This window comes from Chrysochloris asiatica, unplaced genomic scaffold (assembly GCF_000296735.1).
Source record: "Chrysochloris asiatica unplaced genomic scaffold, ChrAsi1.0 scaffold00319, whole genome shotgun sequence".
NCBI lineage: Eukaryota > Metazoa > Chordata > Mammalia > Afrosoricida > Chrysochloridae > Chrysochloris > Chrysochloris asiatica.
In genome coordinates this window covers 450,838-475,837 of record NW_006408837.1, presented here as the reverse complement: position 1 = coordinate 475,837, position 25,000 = coordinate 450,838, and the positions used below count along the sequence as shown (strand labels likewise).

Genomic DNA, 25,000 nt, shown 5'->3' with positions numbered 1-25,000 from the left:
ATGTGAGTCTTTGCAGGAGGGTGTGGGGTCTTTGCAGAGATGGGAGGTCAGTTCTCCTAAGCAGCCCAGCCACTGGCCCCACAGTCCCAACAGCACCTGGGAGCTTGTTAGAAGCTGCACCTCTCATGTCCCCCACCCCTGGTCCCAAACCAGACTGGTGAAACCTGGCCTTTAAGTTAAAACTATGAGTAGTGTGAACCCCCAGTGGGGTTCACACCACTCAGAGTTTGTCCCAGACTGCCATCACCTCACTGGACCCACCCACCCACTCACACCCACCTAATCAGAACCTGCCTCTTCACACGCTCCCTGGAAGCTAGCTTGTGTGGAGTTCAGCTCTCGGAGTTCTCCACCAAGGATAATACAGCCCCCGAGGGGCAAACACTAGTTCTTGAGGGGAGTGAGAATTGTTACACCTTTTATAGATAAAGCTTAGATTCACATGTAGTCCATAAGCAGAAATAGTTGTGTATGGGTGATCGGTGAAAATATTATCTCAAAGGCTACTTGGCAAAGAGAAACAGAAGGCAGGACGGAGCGAGCTGGCGGCTAGCTGCTACCATGTGGCCGTTAAAGCAGGACAATTAAAAATGCATTCGACTTAGATGTGCCAGAAACACCGCTGAGTGTAAATAGCATGCCAGTCATTAAATGTGCTTTCATTGTGATTGTACAGGGAGGCCCAGCCATGACTCAACTAATGTGTCTTTAATAGCACTACTTATTAAAGTATACCCAGACCAAGAGAGACTTTTCATCTCCCACCCAGGTCGGGGGAGGCAGTGAGAAGAATCGTCCAAGGACAGAAAGTCCAATTGTAAACATAACACACACAAGTCCCAAAATACAGGGCAGGAGGGGGTCAGTCTCACACAAAATCACAATTAGTAATTAAGCATAGAAGATCACTCATCCCTACTAGCAAACAAAGGAATGCAAGTTAAAAGAGTGAAGTCCGTTTACATGAGCAAGTTTAGGGACAACTTAACTGTAAACCAAGCCAGACTAGACTTCAGGAATAGCCCCCTCCGCTAGAGGGAGCTGGCGTTCCTTCTCAAAGGAGCTTGGTTTCACTATCTTAAACCATCCATTGGCTCCGGCTGCAGAATGGAGCTCAGAGACCCAGCCTAGGGAAGGGAACCAAAAAGGACATACAACAGCAATAGGGATGCTACGTATTGGGACAGTATGTATTCAAGTGAGCCAACTTAAGGGGCTATAAAAAATAATGACACTACGGAAAAGCTGGAAGCATTTTGCTGTTTGTGTTAGGTCTCAGCAAAGCCTCGCCATCCTGGCTTCTAAGGAACATTCGGACTATAACACACAATGTAAAATACTATGTAAATATGGCTATTATATAAAATATTAAATAAGCATGTAAAAGAAAACTGTCACACTATGACAAACAGAAACAGTCTATAAAGAAAACAACCAGTCGCAATGTGGAGAAACTAGAAATACAGTATGCAGGAGAAAACAGAACACCACTATGTGAAGAAACTTGTGGTGGTGGTTATGGGCCATGAAGCTGATTCCGTCTCCCAGCCACCCTGTATAGGATTCCCGAGGCTATATATCTTTGTTGTTGTTAAGTGCCATCGAGTCAGTTCCAACCCATAGCAACCCTGAACAGGGTTTTCAAAGCTGTAAATCTTTACGGGAGCAGAGAAAGCCTCATCTTTCTCCCACCGAGCAGCTGGTAGTTTCGAACTGCTGGCCTTGTGGTTCGCAGCCCGACTCGTAACCACTATGCTATCAGAGTTCCTTGTGGAGAAGCCAGAAACATAGTATATATTAGAGATAGCAAGGAGCACAAGAGGCTTTGTCTGTCCAATTACAGGTATGCTTCACTTTTACATGCTTCACTTTATTGCGCTTTAGAGATGCTGAGTTTTTTCCAGGTTGAAGGTTCGTAGCAATGCTGCACAGAGCATGTCTGTCCACACTAATATTTCCAGTGTTCACTTTGTGTCTCTGAGTCCTATTTTGGTCACTCTCACATTATTTAAAGCTTTTTCATTGCAGTTTGTAGAGTATTGTGTAAACCTCACTTTTTGATGCACTGGGGAATTCCAAAAGCCCACACAACTTTGCTTTCTTACAGCATTCTCTGTAGAGTCGTGGCCCGGAATGGAACTTGCCATGTGTCCGAGGTCTGCCGGTATAAACATGAGGGAGAACACGAGACTGTATTCTACGTCTAACTGTATATGTGGGGACTTCCAACGACTTCATGGGAAAATTACATTATCTTTTCATTCCATTTTTCTACCAACTTTTTTGCAGCCCCCTCTTAAATGTACAAACATAAAACAAGTGACACCAACAACGAAAGGAACCACAGCACACAGGTAGAGATGTGGGGGAGCTTTCTTGAGAAACCGTATCTGCTAGGATTTTTAATCAGGGGAAAAAATGCCCATGCACCAAGACAATGGTGAATGTAAGACTGAAGCCTGCTGTTGGCTCTAAATTTAGACCAAGCACTGTTCTGGGGACGCCCTGAATAACCTTGCTCAGTCCCACAGCCTCCCACCCTGGGCCATCGATCCCCATTTTACAGCTCAAGAGACTGAGGCTTCAAGGGGGTCAAGGGAGCCCACTTTAAGCAGCGTGGACTCTCGGCATCTTTACCTGGAGCCAGCAGGAATCCCGCCCCTGTGCCCCGGGCCGTCCTAGGTCAGACCCTGCACCCACCAGGACCCACAAATTGTATCTGTACCAGCAACCCTACCAGTGTGCAAAGAACATGGCGGGGGGACTCACTCTTTGCTATGGTTGAGTTGTGTCCCCAAAAGAGCCATGTGGAAGTCTGGAAGTCCTAACCCCAGTACATGTGACCAAGACCTTGCTGGGGAAGGAAGACTTTGCAGAAGTGATCAGTTAGCTTCACATGAGTTCATACTCATCCCACATGGCTGGTGTCCTTATAAAAGAGGAAGACCAACACAGGGACAAGGCCACACAGCAGGGAGGGCGAGTTGAATGGAACCAGGGAGGACCCTTCCCTAGAGTGGTCAGAGATCTGGAACCCCAACCTAGAGAACTAAAGATAACACATCGCTGTTCTCGAGAGACACGGGCTCTAGTTAGGACAGCAGTAGGAGACTAAAGTACCATGGTATCCGCCCACAACACAGAGGATATCCCGGCTCTCTGGTCTCCAGCCACATGGACACACCGCAAGGCCCTAGGAGATGGATTACTGAGGACACTGATGTGTCCAGACTTCAGGACCCAAGTGATGGACAAATTGGAGCGAATGTGGTACTTGGGAATTGTGTTTGCAGAAAGGGGAGACGTATGCCCTCAGGTGAGTTTTAGCTAAAGGAGCCTTCACTGCAATCCCCCCCACCCCAGGAACCAGGGAGCCCCAAGGACCGACCCATGGTGCTGAAAGCGGCCAAGAATCCCATCCTCAGAGAGAAGTAGATGCAGTCTCACGTCTTTGGCTGCGTTTTCTGGAAACAACAGACAGGCCTCCTTCATCTATGGAGGAACAAGCTGACCAGACCCCCCTCCAGCTCCTTCTAGGTGTAAGAGGGCTCCCGGCACAAGACACATATTCACCAGCGGACAAAGGGGGGGCAGTCAGGAAAACATCCGGGTTGGCGTGGATCTGTTACATGTACTCTTATGCATGCTCTGAAACCACACGTGTTGGTAATCTGTTGCCGTTGTGAAGTGCCATCGAGACGGTTCCAACTCACAGTGACCCTGTACACGGTTTCCAAGGAGCATCTGGTGGGTTTGAACTGGCGACCTTGCAGTTAGCAGTGCAGTTTTCATGCTATTGCGCCACACCAGGGTTCACATGGATGCAGGTATATAATTTGTTGTTGTTGTTGTTGTTGTTATTAGGTGCCATTGAGTGGGTTCTGACTCATAGTGACCCAGTATCAAGTGGCTGGTAGGCTTGAACCACCCACCTTGAGGTTCAAACCAACCTTGCCACACCAGGACCCTCTATATATCTAGATCTAGATCCGTGTTGGAAGAAGTGCAGCCAGAGTGCTCCTTGGATGTCAGGATGGCTAAGCTTCGTCTCTCATACTTCGGACATATTGTCAGCAAGGACCAGTCGCTGGAGAAGGACATCATGTTTGGTAAGGTGGAGGGTCAGAGAAAAAGAGGAAGACCCCTAGTGAGATGGATTGGCCAGTGGCAGCATCAATGGACTCAAGTATGGCAACAACAGTGAGGTCGGCCCAGGATCGGGCCGTGTTTTGTTCTGTTGTGCACAGGGTCGCTATGAGTCGGCACCGACTCCACGGCACCTAACAACAACATATCTACATCTATATCTATATCTGCATCTACATCTAATCCATATGGAGATGGAGATGATACGGAGTCCTGGGTGGCACTGCAGGGCATGCACCGCAAGGTCAGTTCCCTGAAAACCCTACACAGGGAGCTTATGGGTTGGAACCAACTCAACGGCATGTAGCAACAACCGCGTGTATGCATATATAATCATGTGACATATCTATTATAAACACACATGCTGTGACTGTGAATAATTCATCTCTGGAAACTCGTCCTGAGACCTAATCATAAACAACTCCCTCATCTCTAACCTTGAAGAAAAGACGTGCACTCAGCTAACCTCTGACCCACGTATAAGCTATAACGGGCTCTTCTCCCGTGACAAGATTGTGTACGTGCACTGGATGTCTGTCCATCCAACGCGACAAGGCAGAGCGTGTCATGTCTCAACTCTGACTCCCCCCAACAAGGGGACCATGCTGAGCACGCCCAGAGACTGTGCCCCCCCACCAACCTCGGACCCTCGCTACCAGGGACTCCTACCCAGTTCAAGTCATGGCCCAGCCTCCCTCCCGGGACCACCACTGCATATCCGATCTCAGCATTCCTTTATTTCAGTTTCTAAATCCCACCCTACACAACAGACCCCTTTTCTGGCAGCAGTGGTAGGATTGAGAAGTGGGCTGGATCCACGGTGGATCCCAGGCCCCAGTCTTGTCCTCATGGTGACAAGCCAGCTGGCCCCAGGGACACACTGCTCCTCACAGCAAAGAAAGAACACCCACCACCACACGTTTTGGCTACTTCTCCAAGGGACCAGTGAGGTGATCCGCCGTCACACAGATGGAAGGAGTCATGGGCGCTGACAGTACAGCTCAAACCTCAAAATAGATCTACTCAAGGTGACCAGGCGGTGGCCTCCATGACCCAGACACCCCACAATGCAGACCAGCAGAGGGGGGTGGTTTGAACCAGACAAGTAAGAGAATGATGAATTGAAATCAACATCTTGGAAACCAGCAGCGTTAAGCACCCAGAGAACACAGGGACTGTGTTCTGTGTGAGGGGGGGAATTGCTTGGAAGCTACCACCTGGAACTCTGAGGGTCTCCGTGCCCCAATCCTGGGTGAGCAGATGTCAATACTGAGAGTGATAATGGCCGAAATGATTTCTAAAACACTCCCGCCCCCTCGTCTCTTTGAAAACATCAAACGGACAGCCCCCTGCGCTGGGCAGCTTCATGGCTCACACACAAAGGCCCAGTCCCCTCCGCTGAGGATTCTTTATTTACCAAGCGCCCAGCTAAGCCAGGAAGAAAGAAAGGCGGGGACAAAGCGGAGGACACACATTCGGGGACTCCAGGAGACGCGTCTGAAGTTCTTCACACAAGCAGGGAATTGTGCACTGACCTAAATTCACAAGCAAAACCTCGTATTCCGGAGAGGAGAGAAAGGGGCAGCAAAGAAGAAGAAAGGAAGAAAAGATGCTTTCTGAACGGTTGTCGATTCTCGGGCCCTGTTTGTGCCCTCGGCCTCCACAGGCCCCTAATCCGCTTTCAACATCTCGGCGCGTCTCCAGTCCAGGCAGGGCGAGGCTGGGCACCGGGCTCTCAGCCCACGGACGGGAGGGTGGGTGAGGGCCAGGCCCAGTGCTGGCTGACTTACCGCCAGAGAGAACTCTCCAGAACCTTCCCCATGTCTGCGTGGTAGTACTTGGTCAGGATCAAGATGACCTGTGAAGTCAGAGAGAAAGGCAGAGGTCACAAAAAGGTTCTCAAAGTGGGACAGAGGGGCCCCCTTCCCAGAATCCAGGGTGTCTCATTGAGACGCTGTTGTTGTTATGTGCCATCGAGTCAATTACAATTCACAGCGACCCTGGAACAGCGAGCTGGTAGGTTTGAACCTCTGACCTTGTGGTTAGCAGACCAGTGCTTACCCTACAGGGCCTTACCTGTATGTGTGTGTACATATAAATATGTTGTGAAGTGCCCTCGAGTCAGTTCCAACCCATAGCGACCCTGTACAGGGTTCCCAAGGAGCGGCTGGTGAGCTTGAACCGTCAACCTTCTTGTTCAAACCGACTTTGCAGTCTAGTGCATTAGCCCACAGTGCCACACCAGGACTCCAGATACACACACACACATATGTTGTTGTTAAGTGCCATGGAGTCAGTTCCAACCCATAGCAATCCTTTGTATGGTTTTTGAGGAGTGGCTGGTGAGCTTGAACCGCTGGCTATCCATGCAGTTCAAAGCACCCTTGCAGTCCAGCGCATTAACCCACCGTGGCACACCAGGACTCCATTATATACATGTCGTTGTTACGTGTCATCCAGCCAATTCTGACTCTCACGGTGATCTTGTACCATGTTTCCAAGGAGCAGTTGGTGGATTTGAACTGTCGACCTTTGGGTTAGCAGCCCAGCCCAGGGCTTATCCTATAGCAACACACCCGGGCTCCAGTATCTCAAATACCAGCAGGTCACCATGGTGTACAGGTTTCAGCAAGTAGCTAGACTCAAGACAGACCAGGAAGAAACACCTGGTGATATGCTACCAAGAATCCTCCCGTGAAAATCCTGTGGATCGCACACAACACTGCCCAATAAAGCGCTGGAAGATGAGCCCCCCAGAGTGGAAGATACTCAGCATGCACAGTGGCCCCAACATGGACTCGGACAGGACCGGGTGACATTTTATTCTATGGTGTGTGTGGGGGGCTACTTATTCGAGGGCAGCTAATATGAGAAGCCCACCATGCCTCACCCTGTTAGTCTTCCTGGGAGGCTCTGAGCCATCTGAACCCAGAGTACAAAGGGCAAGGGGCTTGTTCCTACTAAGAACCATAGTCGGGCAAGAACCACCCCCACCAGCTCTGGGCGGCCTGGAACCCAGCTGGAATCCAGCAGACAGCTGACCTCCAGTCGGACATGCCACTCCTCCAGGGCAAGGGAGAGTGGACACAGCTGGGACTTGCCCATAAACCAAACATCCCCCTACACAGCTGTCTCCAGCCCAGGCCAGCGTGGGAGGTGCCCCTGAGGGGGAAAGTGAAATCACAGTGTGTGTGTGTGTTGTTGTCTGGTGCCGCAGAATTAATGATGACAACTCTAAGCACAACAGAATGAAACAAACTGTTCCCTCCCCAGAGCACTTTTTCCAAACCTCTATGCAGTGCTCACTACTCCACCCGTGGTCCCTGAGTTAGGCACTGGACTGCTAGACCACAAGGTTAGTGATTCCAATCCACCAGCCGCTCCGAAAGAGACCGATAAGGCAGCCTGCTCCCCTAAAGCTCTACAGTCTCAGCAATCCTGTATAGGGTCAGTGTGGCTATGAGTCAGAATCGGCTCGATGACAGCGGAGAGGGGGTTGTGTGGTTGGTTTGGGGAGATTTTGGTGTTTGGGGGTTTGGGGGATACAAAGGCCACAGAGGACATTTCCTTTTGCTAAATGTAAAAAGTTTAGATTCATTATAGTTGATGTAAGATGTAGATTTTAAATGCTTTGTTGTTAAGTTGGTTTGAACCTCCAGGTCGGTGGTTCAAGCTCACCAGTTGCTCCTCGGAAACCCTTTATCAGGTTACTATGCATTGGAACCAACTCGATGACATCTACCAAGTACTCCAGGGTAAAAAGAAGAGGAAAAAAAATTTTAAGCAAAAGGGAAAAAAATTTAGATAGAAAGATAGCAAGAGAATGTTAACTTTTAAGAGGGAAAAGAAGGTTTTGTTTTAAAATGGAATATCTGGTTATGTCTGAATATGAAAGATAGTAAATCCTGAAAATCATTCGGCTGCTTTCATTTAAAAAATTTTTTTCTTAAAGCTTTGTTGTTGTTAGGTGCCATCAAGGTGGGTCCAGCTCACAGTGACCCCACGCCCCACAAAATGAAACACTGCCCCATGCTACGTTATCCACATAACGGTTGTTGTTGTTGTTGTTGTTGTCAGGTGCCATCAAGTCAGAACCGACTCATAGCGACCCCATGCACAGCAGAACGAAACAATGTCTGATCCTGGGCCAACCTCAGTACCACTGCCACCCCCGAGTCCATCAATGATGCCACCTGGCCAATCCATCTCACTGGGGGTCTTCCTCTTATCTTTACGGGAGCAGAAAGCCTCATCTTCCTCCCATGGAGCAGCTGGTAGTTTTGAACTGCTGACCGATTCATAACCACTACGCTTTGGATCAAATTCTCACAGCCACTGTGTCAGCCCATTGCCCTGGGGGTCTTCCTCTTTGTCGCTGAACCTCCCTCCAAGCCTGGTGTCCTCCTCCAGGGACTGGTCCCTCCACTTACATTCTATCTGAGCTCCACTTGAAGACTCTCCAAAACAAAGTGAGGACAGTCACCCAAAAAATGACGGAACTAGGGAATGAGGCTTCCTAGCTGGCAGTGAGAGTCCAGTCGAGGCAGACCGATGTACATTCCCTGCCCAACTGTATGGGTTGTTCAAACATTCCGTTACCATGGGAATGCCATGAGGTGCACAGGGCCTACCCGGCCTGTATGGGCCTGGCATGGTATGGGCCTGGCCACCTTGAACCAGCAGGACACCTCTGCCCTGGGTCCTGGGGGCAGTGGTCCTAGGCAGCAGCAGGGTCATACAAGGAGGGATGCCGGCTCAGACAGGACAGCGCACTTAGAGGCCTCGAGGATAAAACACCAGGCCTTGTCTGGAGTGTGAGTGGGTCCCGCCCACTTGTTCCCACCTGCCTCAGTCAGAGCTGACACCCTGCGCACATGAGGGGACCCGCTGACAGGGCAGGAGGCAAGCATATTTTTAACCTATTGAATATTTTATCATCTTCCTGCTCCCAGTGGGATTCACAGGAACTGGAGTCTAACAGCCGGAAGACACCTCAAAGCCCCTTTCATCTGGCACCAGCCCGAATGGAGACCTGGACCAACATTAGATGCAGGATGCGCCCACCCAGCTCTCCACCACCGGGCACAGCTCCAGGGAAAGCTAGGCCTTCATGAGGTCTGCCCCCCGGGCAGAGGGGGGGAAAAGACTCAGACTTGCCTCTCCTGTGTCCCAGTGGGACAGACTCTCCACTTGCCTCCCTTTCTAAGCCCCCGACCCCAGCCTCTGCCCTTGCTCTTCCGTGGCTCGGGTCCTCTTTCTCCCACCCATTTCCACTTCCTTGGTTAACTCAGCTTTCGAATTTCAGTGAAATACACGTCAACTCCAGGAAGCCACCCAGATTTCTGCCTCCTGAATACACTCCCAGTCCCTTGCCACTCCCAAAGGGCAGGGCTGTGAGGCGATATGACCCACAGCATTGGTCACCGTGCCGGGCAGGCGAGGACCCTCCAAACACTCAGGAACCATCAGCCACGTGGAGAGAGGCCCCAACACCCCTGCCTACTTCCTTCCTGCCTCCCCTTCCAGCCATTCTCACGTCTCTGCATCTCTGCTTGACAACCAAGGCCGCCTGGGAGTAGAATCACAGTAGTGCCGAGGATTGCTTCTGCCCAGCGAGGTGGCCAGGAGGGTCTTGAAACCGGAGGAGAGAGCTGGCCAGTAAGGGCGCCTTCAAGGGAGTGTCCACTTGGGTGGGAACTGTAGGTTCCCTCCTGGCCCAGCCATGCTGTTGTTAAGTGGCCTCAAGCCACCCTGTATTGGGTTTCTAAGGAGCCACTGGTGGGTCTGAACCGCCGACCTTGCAGTTAGCAGTCCAATGCTGATCCTGGAGCGCCACACCAGGACTCCTGGACCCGACCATAGGTCTTCAGAATGAGTTGGAGCCCCTGAGTCCGAGAACTCGGGCTCGCAGGTCCTGAGGTCACACAGAGGTCCCCCTCTGTGACCCCCTGACCCCGCTCTCAGCATGCCCCAGCCACTGACTGATACACAGACCTACTGAAGCCCGATGTGGACTCAGCGTGTAGCTGGCCAGGTGGAGGCTCGGAGCCCAGGGAGACAGGTCACCCCACAGTGCAGGCTGGTCCAGACCCATGTCGCAAGGCTGCTTCCCTAAAACCCCTTGGAAGCGCAGACACTCAGTCGGTGCCCCCACGCCTGTGTTTCTCATGAGTCCCGGGAAGCTACTCTGGAGCACGCTCACAAGAGAAAGGCCTGGCTCCCGGGCCCCGCCCACTGCTGGCCCTGCTCCCACCCTTGGGCTTCCCGTCCAGCCCCCAGCCACTACACCCTCTCCATCACCATGTCTGGGCAGCTCATGTCCTCCTCTGCTCACCCGAGTGGCCTGTCCCCTGCATCCTACCAGCCACTGCCCTGTCCCCACAGACCTGGGTCACCAATCCCCATCAGCCACCTGCTCCCTGCCAGAAGAAACAGCAAACACACAGACCCATGCGGCACAAACGGCAAGCGAGCAACCACTGTCCGCAAGGCTGGCAGCTCAATCCCACCCAGGGCTGTATCTGTGCCCTACTGGTCACTCCTCAGGGTCACATCTTCATGCCACGTCCTCCCAGGTCTCTGCTCTGGCCACCACACTGTTAGACACAAGGCACTGGGTCTAACTTCATGGCTGCACACCCACAAGTCTGATGCCTACTTGCTGCCACCGCGTCTGCAGCCAAGGTCAACCCCTGGTGGTTCCCCCCACGACACGCCCACGCATCCACTTGCCCAGCCGTGGGAGTTGACCTCATACTGTGGAAGAAATCCCACCTGCACAGAACATCAGAAACGTCGGATTTGGGAGCCCATGGGGAGGAAAAGCACAGCCCAGAGACGCCTGGCACCCTGCTGCCCAGCACAAGAACCACCATAAGAGAGCAAGGCCAAGGCGGTAGGTGGTCTCCGCCCCAAGCCTCAGGCAAGGGCGGCAACAAGTGTACCTCACGGAGTTCCTCCTGCTGTAAACAGTTAAGGCTCCAAACTCACCAACAGGCTGGAGAATCAAGTCAACCCAGAGGCACCTCAGAAGAAAGGCCTGGTGATCTGCTTCAGAAAAATCAACCACCGAAAACCCCAGGGAACCCAGATCTTCCCTTGAGTTGGAGATCTGCCGCAGCTTGTGCTGGACAATGCCAGGCAGGAGACCCACAGAAGACGTGGCATGGTCCCCACATAATGCTGGACAATGCTGGGCAGGGGACCCACAGAGGACATGCTGTGGTCCCCACACGATGGACAATGACCTGGAATTTTCATTCAACAAGCATCTATAATCACTGGATATTCGCTCAGGGGACCCACAGAGGACATGGCGTGGTCCCCATGTGGGCGTCCAGCTCACTGGGTCCCATGTGGTAATTCTTTTCCCCTGCACACATCCTTCCAGAACGTTCACAGAGAGCTATCAGCATGGGTGTGGGTCTTCATCAGTAAACACGAGAACACATTCACAGACAGCGAGGTGGGAGGCCACCCCCTTGGGGGTCTTCACATACACTATTCCGGATGTGCTGTTGGGCGCTGACCCTTGAGCAAAACCACCCCGGAGGGTTTCTGAGACTGCCATCTTTATGGAAACAGATGCTTCATCTTTCCCCAGCGAAGCAGTTGGTGGGCTGCTCCTCAGAACCTATATGGGGTCTCTAGGAGTCAGCACCAACTCAACAGCACTGAACAACGACCTAGTTTATGACGCTACAACCCTAAAGACACGTTTTGCATAAAAGAACCAAACCCAATGTGGTGTCTGTTCCAACCCACAGCGACCCTTCAGGGCAGAGCAGAGCTGCCCACTCCACCCCACCCCTGGGGTTCCCAGGCTGCCAGCCTTACTGCAAAGCATCTCCCTCCGAGCGGATGGTGGGTTCAAACTGAACTGCTGACCTTCTTCCGGTTCACAGTCAAGTGCTTAACCTGTGCCCCACCCAGGCTCCTTACACCATACTGGAGATGTTATAAAAAGCCTCCACACATACACACATACACACACACACACACACACACACACACACACACACAGGGGTGTTTCTCTTAGAGTCTGATCCCAAAGGTGGAATCCCTGAGGGGCCCCAGGTTCTGGAAGCCCTCAGTCTGCTGCCTCTTCCCCAAGGACAGTCCCATCACCTCGAGCTAGTTCTCTAGTCCCAGGACCCCCCTTCTTCCTCATTGGAGAACTGGAGCTTAGCTATGGTCCATCGGAGGACTAGGTGTAAGAACTGTCCCATGCTGCCCTAGGGCAAGGGCTGGCTATTAACAGCAACGGAGATGACCACCGGGGACTCGGCCAGGGTTTGTTCCGGAAGCTCAGAAGCAGAATCACTGGGCTTCTCTGAAGAGACGCTTCCTCAGAGGGAGACGTCAGGAAAATGGGAATCTTCATTAAATTCAACGAGGTCCCAGGTTTGCTCACAGAAGGGACCTGGGGCCACCGTAACAGAAATAGCGACAGGGGGCAGTCGTGAAGGGCAAAGACAGATGTTTCCACATTTCTGGAGGCTCAAAGTCAGGCCCTCCCGGCTTCTGGTGCTGGTGGCGCCGTGGTTAAAGCTCTCCACTGTCAATTGAAAGGTCAGCAGGTTCTAACACAGTAGCTGCCCCTTGGTTTCTGTAACTGTTACAACCTTCTTGTCCCACAAGGTCACTGTGAGCTGTAACGGACTTGACCACAGTGGTTTTGGGGGGTTTGAGGGCGGTGGTTCTTGGGGTTCCTTTGAAGAAAGGGATGGAAGAACACCAGTGCTCTGTGTTTCAGTCTCACTCTGGCCTGGATGTCACGTCCACTTCCCAGGGGAGAAACTGAGGCACAGGAGAGACACAGAGCTGGGAGCAGACCAGGTCCTCTGAGGCTCCAGGGGGCTCCCCTGTCCTGTCCAGCCCCTGGTAGGGCTGCTGTCCTCGCTCCCTGGGAACATCAGGTGTTGCTTTGCTCAGGAGAGAATCCTGATTCTAAGACCCCCAGAGAGGTCGGTGGTCCCAGGAGATTCTACAGCCGAGTGGCCACCAGTACTGGTCCCCAAGGCATGAGGCATCATCCCCCAGCACCCACCCTACAGACACCTGGCTGCCCAACCTGCCCTCAGCAGGCTCATACCACCCTGACCCTTCCTCCAGGAAGTGACACCTGAGCCTCCGTAAGGTTCTGTCCCAACTGTTATTCACATGGGTCTGCCCTTCCAACCAAACCCCTTCAGAGGCCAAACAGGGAGCCAGGCCCCCTGTGAGGATCATCTCCCTACCCCAACACCATCAGTCAGCGGGGATGGACTGTGGCTTCGGGCTGGCCCCAATCTTGGTGAGAAACGGCTCAGACCCGTCAGTGTAGCCAGCCCTGCTCTGAGTCACCAGGGGTGCAAATAGGATACCTTTCTCCCACAAATGCCGAGACCTCACCTGCCCAGCCACAGGGCACCCCGAGCAATCGGCCACGGTTTGCTGGAGAGACTGAGCCACTGCCTGGAGTCCTGGGTCAGTGTGGCAGTGTCCAGTTAGGAGCAGCCGGTCTCCCACAAGACAAAACAGGCTCCTGCAATGTCCCCCGGAGATGGGCAGGGGCCACTGCCCATGCATGTAGATTGTGTCCTGATTGGCCCTTTCCTGACCACTGGCCTGACCCATCACTATCTGCCCCAGGAGTCCCTCCTGTGGGTTTCTTTGCCCCCTGTGGGCCCTGCTCCTAAGCCAGGAGCCAGGGACCCCGAGAGAGACGCCACCACGCTGAGAACAAACGGACCAGCAAGAGCCCAGCGGACTCTCACTGGCTTTGCAAGGATGCTTACAGCTCGGATCCCACATGCCCTCCAGAGACCCCATCCATCAAAGATGGACATTCAGAGCAGTTTTCTCACAGGCTGCTAATCCACAAGTACCACGAGCCTGGAGGGGCAGAAGAGCCAGGTGAGGTCTCTGGAGGGACTGATGCGCCCACCCACCAAAGAGTCACCAGAAGGAAAGACAGACCTCTGGGGGGAAAAGGAAGGACCCTCCCCCGGAGTCTCTGGACACCCCGCCCCCAAGAAGTGCAAGAGGATGGATTCCTGTTCTTGTAAGCATGTGATCCGGAGGGACCAGTCCCTGGAAAAGGACAGGGTCAGCAAAAAAGAGGACGATTCCAACGAGATGAACTGACTCAGTGGCAGCCACAACGGGTTCAAACACAACAACCAACTGTCAGGAACCGGCAGGGTTTCGTTCTGTTGTGCACGGGGTCGCTCTCAGTCTGCAGAACCTAACAAGTCATCTGTTTGGGGTACAGTCAAACCTGTGAAAGCCATTATCTGAGTTCGGGGGAAGCCTGTCAGAGAAGGAAAAGGCCAGTCGTTGGCATTAATAGAGAAGACAGAAAAGCCTTAGGGTTGCATCCTGTCCAAGGCCATCTCGTTGACACTGCCTCCCGCAGGTTTATCCGTACTTACATACAGCAGCCCTGGAGAACTAGCACAGATGCGCACCCATTTCACAGATGGGAACACACAGGCTCCTCACACAGACAGCCTCACTGGAGAGTCAGAGCTGTTTCATTTGCTCTGAGCACCCAAGTCCCACAAGGGCCCCAGGTGGAAGGAGATGGATTAGGGGTTTTCTGGGCAGCAGAAGACGTGGGCTCCCCAAGACCCCAGGGCCCCACCCCATACTCTGCCTTAGGAAAATGTTGAGGTCCCCCACCTTCAGCTATGCAGCTGCTGAGCTGACGTCGTGCCCAGGCCCACATCAATCAAACGCTTTTCACACGTCCAGAACTGAGTACTTCAAAAGCAAGTTGAGAACTAAGCTGAGGAGGAACGCACCCCGATAAATCAAAGTCAGGCAGCAGAAAATAAATGTGTGAGCGTCACCGATCTGTGGAAAATTGCATTCTTACATCAAATCTGTTTAAGGGATAATGTGTATGTTAATAGGTAGCTCTGGGTAGACGTTTCCACCCCAGCCGTCCTTTTAAAATATTATTTACTCTCCATTTCTCCTGACCTGATTGAATCTTAATTTCACCCATCGCTCCTTCTTAATAGGAATGGCAACTCAAATGATTAATAAAATTACAAGATGCTGGGGAATTTTTTTCTTTTTGCCATTGCAATTCAAAACGACGCTCGGTTGCATCTACGTGAAAGAGCTGGCGTTTTTTCAGATCTATTTGTGGTAATAAAGGTAATTGGATAAGCCGTGGTGGATACTTGCTGAGCTATCTCAACACTAAATGGGTCCTGGGTACCTCCGGGAGGCCGTGGAAACTGCTGACCCTTCCCCAGGCTCTGGGCCGCCCCTGCCTCTCCGCCAGCCCCTGACAGACAGCTAGCCATCCGATGTCCACTCCATCCAAGGATCTGCCTTTGGAGCCGAGGCCATCGCTCGGAGCAGAGGCACACAGCAGAAGTGCAGCCATCTCTCATGGGAGAAGGGAGTAGGTGCCAGCTCCAGCTGCAAGCCACTCTTGGGCCATGCCACTCTGAGAGATGTCCCTTGTCCCTTACAGAACCCCCCCTCCCCAGACCTGCTCCTGAACAGAGCCAGAGAGACGGACGTCAGAAAGTTGGTTCATATGATTGCGGAGCCTGGAAGTCCAAGATCTATAGGCCAGGTGACAGGAGGAGGGCAGAGTCCAGTTCTGCCAAACTGTCCACTCATCGTCTGGAGGTCAGAGCACACCCATGGAAAATCCCCTTTCAGCTGATGGACTGATCACATTGCCTTAGATTGTACTATGAGTAATGGTTATACTGCATCACACTGTGGAAAGTGGTTACATTCCGTTGTGCAAATGTAGTACATTACAGTCCAGTACAGTACAGTACAGAAAGACATTAAATTCTATCATACTCTGTTGGGTGACTTCATTACCTTACGTTACATTATGTTACATTATGTTAGATTTTATGTTACATTATGTTACATTACATCATGTAACAGTAACTGTACTATGTTTCACCAAACAACTGGGAACCAACCACATCCTCCCCAAGCTGACACATAAAATTAACCACCTGACTTACAGCTGTCCACAAAGCAGAAACGTGGTGGGTAAACTCCAGCTTAGGAGAAAGTCCCTCAGAACCCATCTGAGCCACAGGGAACTGAATTCTGTCCCTTGATTTTCTTGGGCCCAGTGAGCTTTCCATGGGCCCCGTCTCCACCAAACAATGTTGTTGTTGTTGTTAAGTGCCATTAAGTCCGACACACAGCAACTCTGTATAGGGTTTCCAAGGAGCAGCTGGTGAGCTGGAACCACGGACCGTGAGATTCAAACGGACTTTGCAGTCCAGCACATCAAACGGGACTGAATTTTCAGAAGTAGATCACTAGGCCTTGAACTTCTAGACTTCCGGTTAGCAGATTATCACACCAGCATTTGTACCACCCAGGGATTTCCATTACATGTTGTTGTTAAGTGCCGGCTGGTGAGTTTGAACTGCTGACCTTGGAGTTCAAACCAACCTTGCGGTTGAGTGCTTATCCTATGGTGTCACACCAGGACTCCTCCCAACAGAGAGTGACTCCTAAAACTTTTATTTTTATTTTAAAAACCGCTGCGAACCTTAAGGTCAGCGGTTCGAAACTACCAGCCGCTCCGCGGGAGAAAGATGAGGATTTCTACTCCCGTAAGGATTTACACCCTCGGAAACCATGTACAGGGTCGCTATGGGTCGGAACCGACTCGACGGCACATAACAACAACAACAACAACAATTGCTATCAATCACATTGTGGTTTTGAGTTGAAAACATAGCGCCCCCGTGTGGTCAGAGCAGAACTGTGCTCCGTGGGCTTCTCAATGGCTGAGTTTTCACATCACCAGGCCTTTCTTCTGAGGTGGACTTGAACCTTCAACCTTCAACCTTTTGGTTGCACCCCTCAGAGATTCCAATAAACCCGTCTGAACTCCCCGGTAAGGCGGTGGGAAACCCATCCCAGACTCCTTAGGTTGCCTTAAGCCAGAGTTCCCCCACCCCCACCTGCAGCTAGACTTGTGGGGTCTGCAATCCCATCATCCCCTCCTTAGTCCCAGGGACCCCCAGCTCCCTCGTGCTGGGGCGGGCTCCCCACCTCCTCACCCAGGGACACAACCCTTCCCAGACCCTCCTGGGGGACACTGAGTTGAATCCTTCAGTCTCCTGATCTGAGCCCCCTTCTCCCTCGCTGCCTGGTCCCCTAAGGACTCCAGGCTCATGTCCCAGAACATTCTCTCAGCTGAACTCACGGGCAAAGCTGCAGTCCATCTCTGCAGAGTCCAGAATCATGTGTCTATACCGGGTGCTCAGCTCACTCAGAACCATCTCCTACATCTATGACAACCATCCACCAAGAGTGGACACACAGAATCTCCTTAACCTACCATGTATTTCAGTCAAGGGGCCATCTCTCAAGCCACAACTACAAATGGGAACATGAAGCTCACACCCCATCAGTGGAAAGTAGCGGTAAAAATAAACAGTCTTGAAAACAAGCTGACCATCCCAGGCTTGTATGTGCTCTGCCCGAGGCGAGTCCAGGGCCCGGGGGCTGCCCTGACCTATGGGGACAGAGATGTGCTGGCCATGGGGTGAGAGTCCTCCTCACTGCCCTGGAAGGATGGGCAGGGAGAAGTGGAAACGAGACCAAAATCCACACCCATCCAAGTCCACACCTGGGGGAAGACTGACCTTCCATGAACTCAGAGCGCTGTGCCCCTCGTCACCCACTCCCTAATCACCACACAGAAGGGATCCAGCACGGGGAGCCCACTACCCAGAAGAGGACACAGCCATGACACTGCTGACCACTCTGCACAAAGCCAGCAGGGGGAGGGCACCCCAATCCATGCCCAGGACGCCTTCTATAAAGCAAAGCTCTCAGGATTCACAGGGAGGCTGCTCTTGAGAAGCCCCAAGCCCATCATGAACAAACAAGCGGTAGAGGAGAGCACCAGAGGCTTTCAGACACACAGACACTGAGACCAGCATGGCCCCTGGGAGAACTGACCCCTGGTCAGGGCCCTGTGCTCAGGAGCACAGTCCACTCCCATGTGCTGTGGCCACCACGTCCTTGGGGGTCCTGACTGCAGACTGTCCCTGCTGCAACCCTGGGCACAAGGCAGCCGGCAAACAGCTGTGGGAAGGGACCAGGAGGGCTAAGGTGGCGGTCATGCTGTGGGTGAGACAGAGGGTGTTAAGGCGTGCCAGTCCACAAAGCCTCTGCCTGCCGCTGTCTTCGCCTGTTGTCTGAGCTCGCAGACCGTCAGGAGGGGTGGGAACTTCCGCAGGGGCCTCACTGTCTACAGACAAAGCAAAATACCTTTGCCTCTGCTTAGAAAAAGAATTTCAAAGACGCCCAAGAGTCTACAAGTTTCTGCCCCGCTGCAGCTATGCAGCTTGGCCCCTGTCTGTGAAATAGGACACCAGGCAGTCTGCATGCCTGGTATTCATGGATGAGGCGGTGCTGGCTCACAGAGGGAGATCAGGGTTCGATTCCCCGCAGGTGCCTCTGAGGTTAGTGTGTTGATGCAATGTGGAGCTGCCAGGCTAAGACTAGGAAGAAAGATCTGGTGATCTACTTCTGAAAATCATCCAGTGCCAACCCCATGGATCTGACCACAGGGCTTGTAGGACCAGGCACAAGGGCACACCATGTGTTGGGGGCCCTCCACGGCAGCTATAAAATGACAGAGTTCCTCAGAGATGGGGACACACGGACAGTCATCAGCAAGCTCAAGGGCTGCAGGAACATCCCACCAGGAGTCTCTCAGACCTCTCAGAGGATGGGCATCCTCAGCCCCCAGAGCTCTAACTCCTGTTGACCCAGCATCTACGGAAGGAACCTGCTTGGCCTGGGGGCTGCAAGGCCTCCTCGGTGCTCAACCCTGTCCCCCTAGGTTCATAAGGCCCAGAGCTTGCTGACTTTGCTACAGAACACGAAACCAGGGACAAGCCACTGCCCCATCTGTGTGACCTGAAAGAGCCATTGCTTTCAAGGTGAGCCCATCTGGGGAGGGGGTCCTTGCTCACTGCTGCCTGGGGTGGGGTCCAGGAGGCAGGACCCTCAAAGTCACCCTCCAGAGGGTGAGTCAAAGAGCACTGAGACAAAATCACAGAAACACCCAAATGGGGCGCTATCGTTCTCGACACAAGCTCCATCTAGTCCCTACACCTCCGAAGGTGGTGTGGCAAGGCAGGGTCAGCGCTGAACTGCTAACTACAAGGCCGTGGTGCAGACTCACCAGCCGCTCTCGGGAACCCTACCCAGGGTCGCTATGAGTCAGAAGTGACTCGGCGGCACGAACAGCAATGACCCTCCCCCGAAGAACTCTGCTCTCATGTTGAAACGGCAGTTTGGGCATCCTCAAAGCACTGAAAATGTGTTCCTTTTCAGTGTTCTTTGACTTGGGGAACAAAGAGAAGCCTGAAGCGGAAGAGCAGGGCTCGAGGGTGCATGGAGTAAAGTTCCAGAACACAATTCTCATAAGATAGCTCTTGCTACCCTCAAGGAATGCCCTGAAGTCCACTGGCCCAGCAGTCCCCTCAGAAGCCTCTTGTGGTTGGTTGGACCTTACTTGGGAAGGCCCCCTAAGGAGTCTAGGATGAGACTACTGCTAAGAGAACTTGTCCCCAGTCATCCAGTGATCAGAGACCGGGTTCAACACATTTTGTTGGAATAAGCCCATGTACGACCTGGAACCCAAGCAGCAACATGTCTAGACTGATCCCGTATTTATGTTTAATCAAAGTTTCTAGTATTTTCACCAAAATGAACTGGTCCACATTCAACCACTTCAGGAGGTTAACATAAGATCAAGAATGAATGTTGTCAGAGGAAGAAGTCCCAACTGCACTGAAGGCATTCGCAAAAACACACAGCTCCAGGGATTGCTGGGATGTTAATGAAAATCTTTCAACAAACAGATAACAGTACTGGAGGAGCACACTCATCTTTGTCAAGAAATCTGGAAGGCAGCTACCTGGCCTGCTGAGTACAAGAGGTTTGTATTTGTGCTCAGTGGAATGCAGAACTCATCAGGCAATATCATGACAATCCCATGCAAGGAAAATGCAGCTAAAGATAACTCAAAAACGACTGCAACATACATGACGCGCAACTGCCAGTGGTTCACGGCAGATTCAGACGAGGACGTGGAATGAGGGACAGCACTGCTGATGTCAGATGGATCTTGGCTGAAGGCACAAAATGCCAGACAGATGTTTACTGGTGAAAGCAGAAGCACGATTCACTTGTTCTTTCACTAGTAAATATCTTGCTGGGATTCTCTGCGTCAAGTCCTTTGTGTGAATCGTAAGAAAATATGAGTAACATCACAAGGAATGGGTGTTCCAGAACACTTAATTGTGCTCATGAGGAACCTGTGCGTAGATCTAGAGGCAGTCGTTTGAACAGAACAAGGGGACACTGAAGGTTTAAAGTCAGGAAAAGTCTGTCAGGGTTGTATTCTTTCACCGTACTTACTCAACGTGTATGCTGAGCACATAATCCGAGAAACTGGATTAAATGAAGAAAAACGTAGCATCAGGATTGGGGGAAGACTCATTAGCAACCTGTGCTATGCAGATGGTACAACCTTATTTGCTTGAAGTGAAGAGGACTTGAAGCCCTTACTGATGAAGATCAAAGAGCACAGCCTACAGTATGGATTGCATCTAAATATAAAGAAAGCAAAGACCCTCACAGCTGGACCAATAAACAACATCATGATAAACGGAGTAAAGACTGAATTTGTCCAAGACTTCACTTTCCTTGTATTCATAATCAACGTCCATAGAAGCATCACTCAAGAAATCCAACAATGATAACACTGGGCAAATCTGCTGTAAAAAAGGTCTCTTTAAAGTGTCAAAGGGCAAAAAATGTCACATTGAGAAAGTGCATGTATAGAATGGATCAACCGTTCTTCCTACAGCCCTCTCTCAGATTCAGCTGGTTTGATAATTCATTGCAATGGCCACACAGAACTCAGACATTACGGGGTTTGCTAGGGAAAGGACTGTGGAGTTTACTAGGGAAAGGAGTCCTAGAGTGGTGCTGTGGGCTAATGCGTCAGACTGCAAACTCCTGTGAACTGCAAGGTCGGCAGTTCAAGCTCACCAACTGCTCCTTGGAAACCCTATACAGGGTTGCTATGGGTCAGAATCAACTCAATGGCACTTAACAACAGGGAAAAGATTTCCATTTTTATTCCATCAATTCTTGGAGCCTTGTTCTTTGCCAACGCCTTCAATGCACTTTGTACTTCCTCCTTCAGGATCACTGGCTCTTGATCATATGCTACCTCTTGAAATATTGAATATCAACCATTTCTTTTTGGTACAGTGACTCTGTGTCCCCCTTCCATGTCCTTTTGATGCTTTCTGCATCATTCAACATTTTGCCAAAAGAATCCTTCAGTATTGCAAGTCAAGGACTGAAACTTTCCATCAGTTATTTCATCTTGAGAAACGCTGAGCGTGTTCTTCCCTTTGGGTTTTCTAGCTCCAGATCTTTGCACATTTCCTTATAACATATGACTTTATAATGACATAATATTTTGAGCTGCCGTTTGAAATTTTCTGTTCAGCTCTTTTACCTCCTCGTTTCTTCCACTTGCTTTAGCATCTCTACGCTGGAGAGCAAGTGTCAGAGTCTCTTCTGACGTCCATTTTTGGTCTTTACCTTCTTCCTTGTTTTCTAAATGATCTTTGGCTGTCTTCCTGTGTGATGTTCTTGATGTCATCCCACAACTCTTCTGACTGCTTAACAATAGGGAAACATGGACTTTTCATGGTGGTACAGCATGGACCCAGTTTTGGTGGGACCTGGATTTGATTCATGCTGACCCCATTCGTCTCCCGCTTCAGGGATGGCCACATCCCCTGAAGGCGGTGAGGAAGATCTAACGTGATTCAAGGAATGCCCTGAATAAAGGTGGGCTTGAGGGAGCAGGGAGGGGAGGAGGAAGCAACCATAGATGTCTGAAAGGACTTCCAACTCTCAAGCATCAATCAGTCCATCAGCCAGGGCGAGGCGATGGAGGGCATTCCAACAAAGGGTTACCTCCGCCACAGTGAACACAGGGCCACGAAGCTGCTGTTGTCTCCCATGTGTGTTCCGCATAAGTACACCTGTAACATACAACCTGGGTTGTGCACTTGGTTAAGGGCTCAGCCACTAGCCCAACCAACTAGCAGTTTCAACCCATCCCGAGACACCTCGGAAGAGAAGTCTGGAGAGCTGAGGCCAACCTGATCCCCAGCTGACTCAGTGGCAAACTGGGAGCAGCAGTAATAAACATGGGCCTGGCTTCACCCACAAATGTCAGCGTTGTTAAAGGAGTCCTGGCTAAATGCACAAGGAAAGACGAATAAAGATCCCCTTCATGGTGAAAACAGAACAAAATGGTGGAAGGGCTGGGTGCTCAGGCACCTCAGACAAGGTCTTGTATTTGAAGCCGCATTTCGATGCTCTCCCCAGATTGAGTTTGGGGTGTCTTTTTTTTAGTTTTTCTTGTGAATTGAGTGATAGTTTACATGGGGAAACATCAGTGTACACTCATCACTTCATTGCAATGATTACAGTCTCCTCCGTACATCATCATTCAACAGTATTTGCTTCCATTCCCTCTGGGTTGTTTGGGTGGGTTTTTTTTTTGGGGGGGAGTACACAAAAACACGCGGGAATACATAATAATTTACACCACCAAAGGGCACCTTCTGCCAGCCTGCCTCCTGGCTGCCAGCTCTCAGTCCCTCTCTTCCCATGAATCTAGAGTCCTCAGCTGCTCCCTCTCTCCATGTCCCCATCTCTGCCTCCATCTCTGGTGTCGCTGCTTCTCTGGATAGGGTCCCATATTCCACTTGTGCTCTTCTCCCTTAATGGTCCTAGGGTCCTCTGTTCCTAGGCGGTAAGATTAACTACTTGGGGTGTCTTTTGAAGCTGTTTCTAAGCTCTCAGCCCAGGGGCGCTCGATGTGTTCCAGGGAAGAACAAGGCAGGATATAGGTCTGTTGACACCCAAGCCCACTGTGGGGCTGTAGCATGCCTACACCCAACAGAATGTTCCCTGTGTCACAGCTCCACACGTCAACGTCCCAGATGACGCAGTGGAGCCTCCACTCAGCATGTCCCCAGCTGCAGTGAAGGGCATCCTTCCGGGCAGCCAGAGGGAGCATCCAGCTGCCCTCACACCAGGGCTCAACTCAGAGCCGCCTCCAAGGCCGTGACAGGGACAAAAAAACACCAATTAAGAGCCCTGTCAGCGAGGAGCAATGATGGGAAGTTAATGATGGAGCACATTTGGCAGGGCTGGCGGGCACGCATCGCCCCGCCGTCTCCGGCCCTCGGATGTGAAGCTGATGTGATAATGTCTGTTGAGATTCGTAATAGCCTCCCTTTCACCAGGCAGGAGGTCTGATCTGTCACAAAACTGTCCCTGATTCTGGGGTCAGGCTCACACATCTGCCTGTCAGCATTCTGAGCTGTCTCGGGGTACTCATCCCCTCACAATTCATCCATCACAACAAGCCAGAGACCTCCACTCCCGGGAGGAAGGCTTCTGGAAAGTGAGGAGAAATGAGTTCGTTCTTCCAACAAACATCATGACGCGGCTCCTGCACATATTAAGAACATGAAAAGACGAGATCAAGAACAGCTGAGAAGATGCCCGCACAACCGCTCATGAACAGACCAGGCGCTGTTGGCAAACGTGTGCTTCATCCATGTTGGTAAGAACATGAAAAGACGAGAGCAAGAGCAGCTGAGAAGATGCCTGCACAACCGCTCATGGACAGACCAGGCGCTGTTGGCACATGTGTGCTCAGAGAATGCATGCTTTCTTCATCCACTTCCTCCAAGAGGCCTCCCCCCAGCCCCCGTAAAGATAGCACACTCAAGCTCTAACCCTGGAAACCTTTGAGCAGAGGGTGTTTGCATTCGTTACCCATTGGGTGCATACTTCACACGAGGGTCCAGTGAAGCAGGGTGGGCCCTCATCCCACCTGAGAGGCATCTTTAGAAAACAGGAGATAACAGAGACAGAGGCAGAGGGAGGACCATGTGAGCAACCATCTAACAGACAAGGAACAAACACCAAGAAACAGCCAGGTGTCGAGAGTGGCCACAGGAAGGCCACATTTCCACAGCAAAGACACTGTCCCTGCAGAAGGCCCGCACCTCACTCCTCTGGGGCCTGCTGAAGGAGTTCCTCACAGAGGGGCTGCAGAGGGCTTGACGAGCTCTGGTGCTGCAAGGGGTAAAGTGCTGGGCCCAGGTCACCGAGGCCAAGAGAGAGAAAAACCACTACTGTTAGATGTTCCAGGGGGTGGTCGTTTGTTTTGGCAGCCCTGGGAGTCAGACACAACTTGGTTCCCTGGACCACTGCCTCGGGCCTCTGGTGGGTCACACGGCACCAAACCAAACAGAGCCACTGTCACCCTGAGACCCTATACGATGGTGGGACATCACACCATAGGCTACCTGAGGCTAAATGTTTACGGGAGCAGACTCAGAGCGGCTGCTGGATTAGAACCTCTAACCTTTCCGTTAGCAGCCCAGTGCTTAACCCACACACCACCAGGCTTCCTCTGCAGCCTCTGTCCTGTAACATCATGATGGTGACAGTATGAAGAGTATGCAGGTGAGGGCAACATGCAGGGCTGCAAACAAAGCTAACCCGACCCCTGCCCACCGCACCCCGTATTCTCCCACCAGGGCCTGACCCCTCCCCATGCAGAACTTGTTGTTGTTGTTGTTGTTAGGAGCCATCGAGTCGGTACCAACTCATAGCGACCTTATGCACAACAAAATGAAACACTGCCCGATCCTGGGCCACCTCACAATTGTTGCCACGCTTGAGCCTATTGATGCTTTGCCAATCCATCTCACCGGGGGTCTTCCTCTTT

At 51.7% G+C, this 25,000-nt stretch overlaps 1 protein-coding gene across 1 annotated transcript in view; it reads right to left on the bottom strand.

Annotated features, from left to right (window-relative positions):
* The window catches only part of SORCS2 (sortilin-related VPS10 domain containing receptor 2), a gene marked incomplete at its 5' end in the record, with an annotated part of 427,091 nt that overhangs the window by 299,699 nt on the left and 102,392 nt on the right, over positions 1-25,000 (bottom strand). Inside the window, one exon of the mRNA XM_006875319.1 lies at positions 5,937-6,004. Within this exon, the coding sequence (XP_006875381.1) occupies positions 5,937-6,004 (68 nt within the window). The remainder of the gene's footprint in view (positions 1-5,936; positions 6,005-25,000) is intronic.